Raw genomic sequence first — 11577 nt, forward strand, 5'->3', positions numbered from 1 at the left:
TTATACAACTAAATTATTAATTGTAGAAACTACTCAACATACGTGTGTGCAACCCACTTGACACCATTTTTTTATGTAAATCCAACAAATCATTGTTTTTTAGTGTAGTTGGTGTAGTTGTTTTTTTTTAGTGTAGTTATGATTGTAGAAAAGTGTAAATTTGTTTGTCCATGTGTCCTTCACTGCTCGAGCATCCCATCCTGGTTTTTTGCTCCTGCCTTGATAGACTAAATGAACTCCAGACTTACCTTCATGCTGATTATGTATGAATGTTCACTTGAGTTAAATTTTACTTGATTGTACTTGATTATCATCTGGCTTTCCTTCAAACACACGACACGTACAGGATAATTCTGTTTTATATTCATTCATATCAGAGATTATAGTTAATTATAGCAGGCAAAACATATTCCAGTATCAGGTATCGATCCATCAGATTACATCACTTTACCCAAACATATAGTTTATAAGTCATTATTTACGTGTTTACATTTAAATGGCAGAAAAACAAGTCAGTATACAGAACATAAAGTGTGAGTTAAACATGTACCAGAAAATGTTCACATCTTCTGTCTTCTATCTGACTGAATCAGAACCTGCGGAAACAAAAACACATTATTGTAGAGGGTTAAATATATAATTTTCCAGGATGGATTTCAGAACTGCACAGTGTTGAAGTGAACAATTTTATGGTGCCAATATTGCGTTTAATGAAAATTATGTGACACTTGATAAAAAGACAGGAGGTGAAGATGCTGAGATTTTCATCAGGAGTGATGAGGAACCAGTAGGGACAGGATTAGAAATGAGTTTATTAGAAGGACAATGCAGGTAGGACAATTTGGAGGTGAGGTGAGAGAGATGTGATTGAGATAATTTGGTCATGTGCAGAGGTGGGACATGGGGTATATCCTGTTGTGGATGAAGTACACAAAGAATGTAGTTGAGATAAAGTAGAGACAATCTGTAAAATGTGACTCCAGTAAAAGTAAAAGTGTCCCTTTAAACGTTCACTTGAGTAAAAGTAGATACGTTTTTGCCTTCAAATGTACTTAAGTATCCAAAGTAGTGATTTATTATAACTCTAATGTTCCTTAACATTTTTATCACAAGATTCTTTACTTAATCACCTCAGTTTCTGTGTAAAGACTCGAATGTGACTCTCAGCTCACTGATCTATTAATAGAATGATATTAAAGACTCAAACACTGATTGATTTCTATTACAATTATTATGAACCCAAAACCTTCTTTTTAACTACTTTAATAAAAACGTGTAAATGAGGTCACGTGTGTTGTGGCGAGTTCGAGTCTGGAGTTTCTTCATTATTTATTCCTCTCTAAATGTTCTGCTTGATGTTGAACTGATGCTGAACTGTATGTTGGTGATCAGTAGATGCACCAAGCGCCGATCAGAACACGTGTAAAACAGAGCGTGCGCTCGATCCTGATTGGTGACTCGCTGCGTGTTTCACCAGTCACGTTTTTATCCTCGTTGATAAAAAGAAACGACTGATTTCACTAAATGTAGTCGAGTAAAAAGTCAAATATTTGACTTTGAAATGAAGTGAAGTTACAATAAAAATCTCCCTAAATTTTAGTAAAGTACAGTAACAAATTAAATTTGAATGAATTAAATGAAGAATAATAAAACAAAGACCTCTGGCAATAAAGGGGGCACCACTGATCTCACCATATATTTCATTCCATCTGTTCATTGCAAAGCGTAGCCTCAGTTACCTTTTAGTTTTATTGTTTCCAAGCTTTGCTATTCATCTAACCACACCCACTGAAGCTTCTCTGACCACACCCAATAAAGTTCATCTGACCACGCCCACTAACGTTCCTCTGACCACACCCAATAAAGTTAATCTGACCACGCCCACTGACGGTCCTCTGACCACACCCACTGAAGTTCATCTGACCACCCACTGAAGGTTATTTGACCATGCCTACTGAAGTTTATCTGATCATGCCTGCTGATGTGTTTATTAAAACTTTGTGTCTTTTGAAAAATGTCCCCCTCTCAATGCTTTTGTTTGGTAGCAAAAAAGCAAGTAAAGTTTTTTTTTTGTGACATATTTTTAGAATAGAGCTGTTTTTCAATCTCAGTTAGCTATATTGTTTTTATTAATCATTTTGGCTTTATTCAACCAGCTGCCATTTCTCTGGCTGAAAAAGACTCAAATTCAACTGATGAACCTCACTTCTGATATTTTATCTGTAAGAAGTTTAGAAATAAAAAAAAGTGTTGTAACAGACAGCATTGATTACACATGTCATACCTTGGACTAGCCAGCAGAGGGAGACTTCACAAAGCCAGGTAGGTTTGTTTGGGTGATGCTGGATACCCAGGACTGGTACTGGGACACCATTGTGTACACACCAGGTGAGTTGCAATTAGCGCATCCTACACCCCAGCTCGTGATACCAACCTGAACCCAGACTGCACCCTGCTTAGTCACCATCGGACCTCCTGAGTCGCCCTTTCAGGAAGCAAAGAAAAAGAAATCTGTAGTTAAATTTTATTTATAAGTACATCAAGTGATAGGGCTAAAATGGCTGATCTGAGGCACATACCTGGCAGGTGTCTTTACCTCCCTGTACCAGTCCAGCACATATCATGTTTTTCGTAATTACTCCTGGTCCCAGTTGGTTGTCACACTTAGTTTTGTCAACGACAGGAACCTGTGCTTCCTGCAACACACCAGGGGAAGGCAGCCACACTGTACACACACACACACACACACACACACACACACACAGTAAAGTATTCATGAAACTGTGTTGTGCATTATCATATTTCTCAGTGTACTATCGTGTCTGTGTTTCCTCCTCCCTCATCATTTTAGATGTATTTTAATAGTTTAATCTTCTTTACACTCTAATCACCATGTTAGCTCTTTAAAACAACTGCAGAGGAAACAATTCATCTAACGTTTCTTTCTCTCACTCTTCCTAGAAGTACAGTATGTGTAGACCTGCTTTCTTACTGTATAATCAGAGGTGGACACAATTAAAGGTCACTCTAAAATGTGCAGTTTTCTCACAGCACGATGCCACAGATGTTGCAGGTGTTAGGGGAGCGTGTGGTCAGCATGCCGACTGCATGAAAACGTCCACCAGAGCCGTTAGCCGTGAATTCAATGCTCTACCATAAGCCGTCTCCCAAAGGCGTTTCAGAGAATTTGGCAGTACATCCAACTGCCTCACAAATAGTGGTCACACCAGAAAATTACTGGTTTTCGGACCCCCCAGTACAGTAAAACTGCACATTTTAAAGTGGCAAAGGAGAAGAGCTCACTAAAACACATTTACAGATTTGTGAACAATATTGGAGAGAAATAGACCTTTTGTGTGCATAGAAAAAGTCTTAGATATATTTTTGTTCAGTGTAAAATGATTTGGATTTGGGAAACAGCTTTTATCTGCATTTGTGTTACTATCTAATCCTGCAAGCAGGGCATTACACCTGGATATGTTCTTATGTATTTTAAAACCACTGCTGAAATCATTCAGGGACTTTTATTCCCATTATGCTGTTTATACTTTGGTGTCTCAAAAAGAGGACGGATTTGCGTTTCGCTCTCATATCATTTCAGGTGTTTTTCTCTCTACCCCCTTAACTCAGGCTTGAATATTAAACATCTAATTTATGATGTGATTTTCTTTTTCAGTCCATTTTTTCTATCCCAGCTTTGCCTCTCTTAAACCCTGTCTTGAACACTTTTACCTGAGATGAACATTAAAACCTTTAGAGGGAAGATCTACATTAAGGCCATTTCTACAACTACACTTTTTTATGGTCTACATGAATAGCACCACACGAGCGCATAAACTAGTCGATACCACCTTGTATATTTGCTATTTTCCTCAAATACTGTCCTAACAGTCCGTAGGAAATAGCAGGGAATCCTCCTTGTTTTTTTTAATTGTACAGAAACAAAGTTGATTGGGATGCAAATTACCTCCTACAGAAATATCTCCCCAGCCTGTGATCCAGCACTTGGTTCCAGAAGGAAAACTGCTTCCTCGACCAGCCAGACACACAGGTCTGATGTAGCTGGTGAAGGTCACAGAGGAGCTCAGAAGCAGCAGGGTGATATCATTATCATTAGTGATGCTGTTGTACCCGGGGTGCTGGACAATCCTGAGGACACGTCTGGAGATTTGATTGGCGTTAAAACCCTCCTGAGTCTGCTTCCCCAAATACACAACCAAGCCAGTGGTGTCGGTGCCAATGCTGGACAAAGAGTAGCGATGTTCAGCCATTTGTTCATCCAGCTCACTGAATGTAGTGTCATGTAATCGAGAGTTATATTAACCTTTCAAAACAGTGTGCTGCAGTCATTACCCAGTCGCTGTTAATGAGGGATCCTCCACAGAAATGTTCACCGTATCGCTGGCTATGTAAACTAACCTGCCACGGCCATGCCCCTGGCGAGGCGTTCCGTCCTCCAACGATACGGGAGTTTAAAGGTGCACGGCCACATACTGAGGAAAGAAAGGAATCTGACTGTGTTTTTATTTTTAATTATACAGTTTTGAAGACAAACACTGAGAGGAAAACCTAAGAAGGAACTTACTGCTTGACTGGCCGTGAGAACCTGCAATGAAAGGGGAAGAAAACAAAAAGAATGAATCATGAATGGGTGTTGGTGTTCTGTTCCCAGTGGCACATGGAACACTGCTCAGTGGGGTTCAACTAATCCATGCTTTGAAATGTGTTTTCTTGGTATTTAAAAGATTATTTGTTTAGTTAAGTCTTTTGTAAGCAGGTGTTTCTAAGGCGTGAACAGATCTAAAGGTTGCTGGTTATCAGGTTCTCATTCCATGGAAACTTTGATGCTGCTGAGGAGGACTCCACACAGACAACCAAAAAAAAGAAACATTTGAGAGTATTATGGATGGCAAACACAGAAACCATGAAGATGACTTTGTATTGAAACTTTTTGCTAACAGTGTTGCACTCAAATCAACAGTTTATAACCTCAGTGTTGAAGATGAGAATGAGGATGAGTTCCTTGAGAATCCTTTAGAGGAGTTTTTTCTCCTCAACACCATCATGTCTGTCTCTTGTATTAGGGATAAATGTATAGGAATAAATAAATGTATTTAGAAATTGGTATCTTCAATTAATTAGTTTGTTTTTAAAGCTTCTTTGTTATGTTCATTGTAAGTGTCAAGCAAAAGTCTAAATAAAAACCCCCACGATTCTGTTCGGAACTAAAAATACTTTACTTGCATTTACAGCATTCAGAAGAGTTCTGTTATAATTTACAATTATTATTTTGGCGTGTTACAAAACTAGTCTCGAAAATCTTTAATACCACTAACCTTCCAATCAGAAGTTCCATCTTAACCACTGGTCTACCAAACTTGCTTTGTGTGTGTGTGTGTGTGTGTGTGTGTGTGTGTGTGTGTGTGTGTGTGTGTGTGTGTGTGTGTGTGTGTGTGTGTGTTTCAAAATATATGCAGCTTTTTTTTTTTCAATCTCAAATCAAACTGCAAAAATGTTTTTTGTTTTTTTGCTATTTAAAAAAATGGGTCATTGTATTGTTTTATCTTAATATTAAAATAAATAAATACTTTATCCTGAAAAAAATTATTATTTATTTCATTAATCTCGCTGGCTTTTTTATTTGCTATTTAATGGCAAATTCAGTTTCTTAAAAATAAAAAGAGTAATTATTTTTTCTTATTATTATTATTATTGTAATTTTTCTAAATATTATGTCATCTTTATTATTATTTTATGTATTAATTCATCTTTCTATTTTTTAAACATTTATTTTATTATATCATTTTTTGTGTTGTCAATCAATTAAAATATTTAACTAAGTGACCAACAGTATGGTTTCATGCTGAGGAAGAGCACCACAGACGCATTATTTGCTTTGAGGATGTTGATGGAGAAGTATAGAGAAGGTCAGAAGGAGCTGCATTGTGTGTTTGTGGATTTAGAGAAAGCGTATGACAGGGTGGAGAGAGGAGTTGTGGTATTGTATGAGGAAGTCTGGTGTGTCAGAGAAGTATGTGAGGGTGGTGCAGGACATGTATGAGGACAGTGTGACAGCAGTGAAGTGTGCAGTAGGTACGACAGACTGGTTCAAGGTGGAGGTTGTACTGCATCAAGGATCGGCCCTGAGCCCTTTCCTGTTTGCAGTGGTGATGGACAGGTTGACGGATGAGGACTATGATGTTTGTGGATGATATTGTGATTTGTGGTGAGAGTAGTGAGCAGGTGGAGAAGAGCCTGGCAAGGTGGAGGTACACGCTGGAGAGAAGGGGAATGAAAGTCAGTAGGAGTAAGACAGAGTACATGTGTGTGAATGAGAGGGAGGGCAGTGGAGGGGTGCGGTTGCAGGAAGAAGAGGTGGAGAAGGTGGAGGAGTTCAGGTACCTGGGGTCAACAGTGCAAAGTAATGGAGAGTGTGTTAGAGAAGTGAAGAAAAGAGTGCAGGCAGGGTGGAGTGGGTGGAGAAGAGTGATAGCAGGAGTGATTTGTGATAGAAGAGGATCTGTGAGAGTGAAAGGGAAAGTTTATAGGACTGTGGTGAGACCTGAGATGTTGTATGGATTAGAGACAGTGGCATTGAGTAAAAGACAGGAGGTGGAGCTGGAGGTAGCAGAGCTGAAAATGTTGAGATGTTCGTTGGGAGTGATGACGATGGACAGGATTAGAAATGAGTTTATTAGAGGGACAGCACATGTAGGACGTTTTGGAGACAAGGTGAGGGAGGTGAGATTGAGATGGTTTGGACATGTGCAGAGGAGGGACATGGGGTATATCAGTAGGAGAATGCTGAGGATGGAGCCACCAGGAAGGAGGAAAAGAGGAAGACCAAGGAGGAGGTTTATGGATGTGGTGAGGGAAGACATGCAGGTAGTTGTTGTGAAAGAGGCAGATGTAGAGGACAGGGGGGAATGGAGACGGATGATCCGCTGTGGAGACCCCATTCTTATCTGTTCTAAACTTAAATTAATACTTTTCAAATTTTTTTATACAAAAAGCATAAATATGGATGCTTTATGCAAACGGATGTTTATAATAATAATAATAATAATAATAATAATAATAATAATAATAATTATTATTATTATTATTATTATTATTATTATTATGGAAAGTGCTTTGAGATGTTACTTTTAAAAGCGCTATATAAAATAAAGATAATAATAATAATTATTATTATTTTTATTATCTTTATTTTATATAGCGCTTTTAAAAGTAAAATCTCAAAGCACTTTCCAAGCATAGAAGAAAAGAAAAAATTTATAAAAATAATAAAATAAAATATTGACAAATAATAGTAATAATAAAAAAATTATAAGAAAAATTAACAGCACAGAAAAGTATGTTTTAAAAGCAGATTTTAAAACACTAAAAGACTTGGCCGGTCTAATCTCAGTGTGGAGAGAATATCATACCAACTCAACATCGCGCATGAAGACAAATATTCTTAAAAATATTTAAAAGTAACATTCACATTGTGAAGAAAAAAAATAAAAAATAAAAAAATAATATATATATATATTGTGTATATATATATATATATATATATATATATATATATATATATATATATATATATATATATATATACACACACACACACACACACACACACACACACACACACACTGTATATACACGGTATATATATGTTCACACAAATGCTGCCTGAGCTGATCTTAGCTGAGTGTGAGCCATTTGCGTGTTGTTCGCGTGATGCTCGATGTTCGCAATGCAAGTTATCACTTGTAATGCAAGTTACATTTTAATAAACATTTTTGCTCATCCTGCCAAACATTTATAAACACATTTCTCCCAATCCAAGGTTCCACTGTACATAAATCATCACGACACCAAACAAAACTTTTGCTATGTTTCCACAGGGACGGTTTTAATTGCCGGATGTGTTGCATCATGGCAGATTTTAGTGTTGATTTGAGACTCGGCGCATCAGTAAAACAAAAGTTTAGTGATTAAAAATTATTTCTTAGTCCAGTTTATTATTTTTATATTTGAGTAAAGAAAGGATGTCAGGAATAGAAGTGTGTTTCATTGGAGGTTTTAATTTCGACTCTTTTATATTAATTCGTTTATATATTTTTAAAAATGGTCAAACAGAAATGTGCGCTGCATTTAATCATGCGTTAAAATTAGTGCATTCAAAATAAAAAAAAAGCGTTAAAGCGCTATTAGCATTATTTTCTGTTGTTTATCTTTTCAATAATTAATAAAATACATACATTTATATTGTTTAATATTTATTAGATATTTAAAATTATTATTATTATTTTATGTTTTTGTTCATCTCTATTGGGTTTTTTTTAATTCACAATAAACATTTTCAGTTGAATAATTTTGCCAATAATTAATAAAATAAATGTATTATTTTTATTATTATTATTATTATTATTATTATTATTATTATTATTATTATTATTATTATATTAGTCCTGTAGTTCAACTAAAAACCTGAGACAATTAGCTTGCAAATAAATAAACAACAAAAAAAATAAAAAGTTTTATTGCATGTGCGATGGTTTTAAACAGAGTGAAAGAACAGCATATGAGATTCAGCACCGTAATAAATTACATTCAGCAAATATTTTTCTGAAGCCATGTGTGAAGGTTGATTTCTAGGCAAGAGACCAGGAGATGCACTCTTATTTAGTATTTTTATCTCTATGTACGTATTTGTTTTTAGTTAATAAATCTAATAAAGTAATGAATAAGTCTTATTAGTGAAATCACAAATGTCTTACCTTGTACAAGTAAAATCAGAGCCACAATCACACACCGCAACCTCAGCATTTCTGCACTCATGGCACTGCACTGTTTTTTTGCCTCATCATGCCGTCTTTTATAATCGCTCAGGTCACTAGTCACTGGTTGGACAGGAATTTCAGGTGTGAATGGACGGCTGGGGAACATATTGGGAAACTTTGGTGATTAACAATAGATTGTAACTGAGTGAATATCAGTGTATAGAGTTTTATAACACTACTTTATTCATCAGTGTTTCACAAAATCATCTACCGAGGAATGTTTCCTGTCTAAAGAAAAATTATTTGATGCTAAAGAGAAATAAGTAGAACAGAGTGAGTGGAATATAATGAAGGCACTGGGTTCTTCATGGAGAACAGTCACAGAGAACCTTAAAATGTAATATATGAGCAGATGTGAATATGAATTTTACATTCAGAACTTTATTCCTAGTGAGTAAGTCAGTGGTTATTTTCTGAGATGACATGAGGAAGAAACCTTGATAAAATCAGACTCACAATGGAGCCCATAGTCATCTGGAAGACACCTGATAGCGCAGTTATAAAGAATTTCCTTTCTCTAACTTTGTCATATGCTCCAGAAGAGCAGTTGTGTAACCCAGGAACTTTGTTTGAGTTTCAACATTAAGTTCCTGAAGTTATCAACTGTTCATTGATGGAGACTTGAAAGCAAAAGCTGTCATCATGATTACCAAGTGTTTAGCATTTACAGTATCTTCAGGCTTCAGGAACCATTTACTGCAGCAAATGTGTAGAACTCCATCCAATAGTTGGCCATCAGGAAGGATCAAGCAAGTCTAGAGATCAGAAGTAGACAGGATCATTGGTATCTCAAGAACATATGCTTTTGAGAGAGAATACTAGAGGAACATGTATTCACTGTCATGAAAGAGTTCTAGAGAGCAGGTTGACCAGAGAGTAAGTAGGAACTCCAGCAAGATGAGCTACAACAGCACAGCAGCATAACCAGGGTTGGACAAAGATACAACAAAATGTATTTTAAATTAAACATATAATACCTTAACTTTAGGTGTATCGAAAGAAACTATAAATACAGCAGCCACACCATGTATCAATATAAACTACTGTATTTGTGTAAAATACTAAATACTTTTACAAGAAGCCCAACATTTCTTCACAAACCTTCCATCAATTACTGTATCAGGCGGAGTCACGCAATAAATCTGACATATGCGACCAGATCAAATATTCGGATACAAGAGCCCTGTGAGCTCCCAAATGAAGGATAGTTTTAAAGTAACCAACAATTTCATGTTTAACAGAAATAATCATAATTGTATCCTAATTTAGTTACTTGGTGTTTGGTAACGAAGAGCTGCTTTACATCAGTAACGCTGACTCAACTTTCCTTCACCACCTTCTTCCATATGGATTCATTTTCAAAAATCAAATCAAATCAAATCAAATTTTATTCATCACATACACATACATACAGGGTACGACATGTAGTGAAATGTTTTGTACGATGGTCCGGCATGAGGGAATAGGATGGGGGAAAGAAAAGGAGGCAGATAAATAACTATAAGGTATAAGAAAAACTATTAAAATAAAATAAATAAATAAAATAAAGTAAAAGAATATAGGTATAAAGATATATAGATATATAGATATATATAAAAGGATAATGTATGAGCAGATATACATATAAACAGTAACAATGTGTAGTGAAAAATGTAAACAAAATAAAAATAAAAATAAAAATGTAAACAATATGTAAACAATAAGCAATCTATGTCCATAAAGTGTCCGTGTGCGGTATGGTGTGGTGTAAAGGTCCGTAAAGTGTCCATGTGCAATATGGTGCAATATGGTCCATGTGGTATGAATAAAATAAAAAGCGCACTGTGCTGTGCAAGTCCAGATTTTAAAGTGTCGTGGTGCGAACGGTGAGATATGTTTTAAAGTGACGTGGTGCGAAGGTGAATATATGTACAGAGAAGTGTGATGATGATGGTGGAGAGAGTGGGCCAGTTCTAGATCCTGGGTGTTTCCTGGTTTAAACACCGGATGGCCTGCGGGAAGAAGCTCCTCCTCATTCTCTCTGTGTTCGCTTTCAGGGAGCGGAAGCGTTTTCCTGAACGCAACAGAGAAAAGAGTCCATTGTTGGGATGGCTGAGGTCCTTCATAATCTTCCTGGCTCTGGTCCTGCACCGCGTGCTATAGATGTCCTGCAGGTTAGGGAGCTCAGTGTGGATGGTACGTTCAGCTGAACGCACCACCCTCTGGAGGGCTCGTCTGTCCTGCATGGTGCTGTTCCCGAACCAGGAAGTGATGCTGCCCGTCAGGACGCTCTCAATGGTGCAAGTGTAGAAAGTCTTAAGCACCTGAGAGGGTAGTTTAAAGTCCCTTAAGCGTCTCAGATGGTACAGACGCTGCCGGGCCTTCTTCACCAGGGTGTTGGTGTGACAGGACCAAGACAGATCCTGTGTGATGTTAACACCAAGGTACCAGAAACTGTCCACTCTCTCCACTAGGGTCCCGCTGATGTTTATAGGTTGGTATGCCCGCTCCCGCTTTGTGCTGAAGTCCACGATTAACTCCTTAGTCTTGCTGACGTTCAGGAGAAGGTTGTTCTCCTGGCACCATCTCTCCAGGTTTTTAACCTCCTGTAGGTAGGCCGTCTCGTCGTTGTTGGAGATCAGACCCACCACAACAGTGTCGTCAGCAAACTTGATGATGGTGGTGGAGTTGGATGTGGCCACACAGTCATGTGTGTACATTGAATAAAGCAGGGGGCTCAGAACACAACCCTGGGGGGCGC

General features: G+C 37.2%; 1 protein-coding gene across 1 annotated transcript; it reads right to left on the minus strand.

Moving 5' to 3' along the window:
• Positions 1–442: 442 nt before the first annotated feature.
• LOC310738895 (serine protease 27-like) lies at positions 443–8847 on the minus strand. Its single transcript, XM_083564378.1, has 7 exons — positions 8775–8847; positions 4586–4606; positions 4325–4493; positions 3968–4242; positions 2580–2725; positions 2285–2485; positions 443–596 (listed from the first exon to the last, which is right to left on the minus strand). Exons 1-6 carry the CDS (start codon positions 8833–8835, stop codon positions 2291–2293), a joined length of 867 nt encoding a protein of 288 aa, XP_083420504.1. The 5' UTR covers positions 8836–8847; the 3' UTR covers positions 443–596; positions 2285–2290.
• Between the last annotated feature and the right edge of the window lie 2730 nt (positions 8848–11577).

This window comes from Silurus aristotelis (assembly GCF_946808225.1).
Source record: "Silurus aristotelis genome assembly, chromosome: 2".
NCBI lineage: Eukaryota > Metazoa > Chordata > Actinopteri > Siluriformes > Siluridae > Silurus > Silurus aristotelis.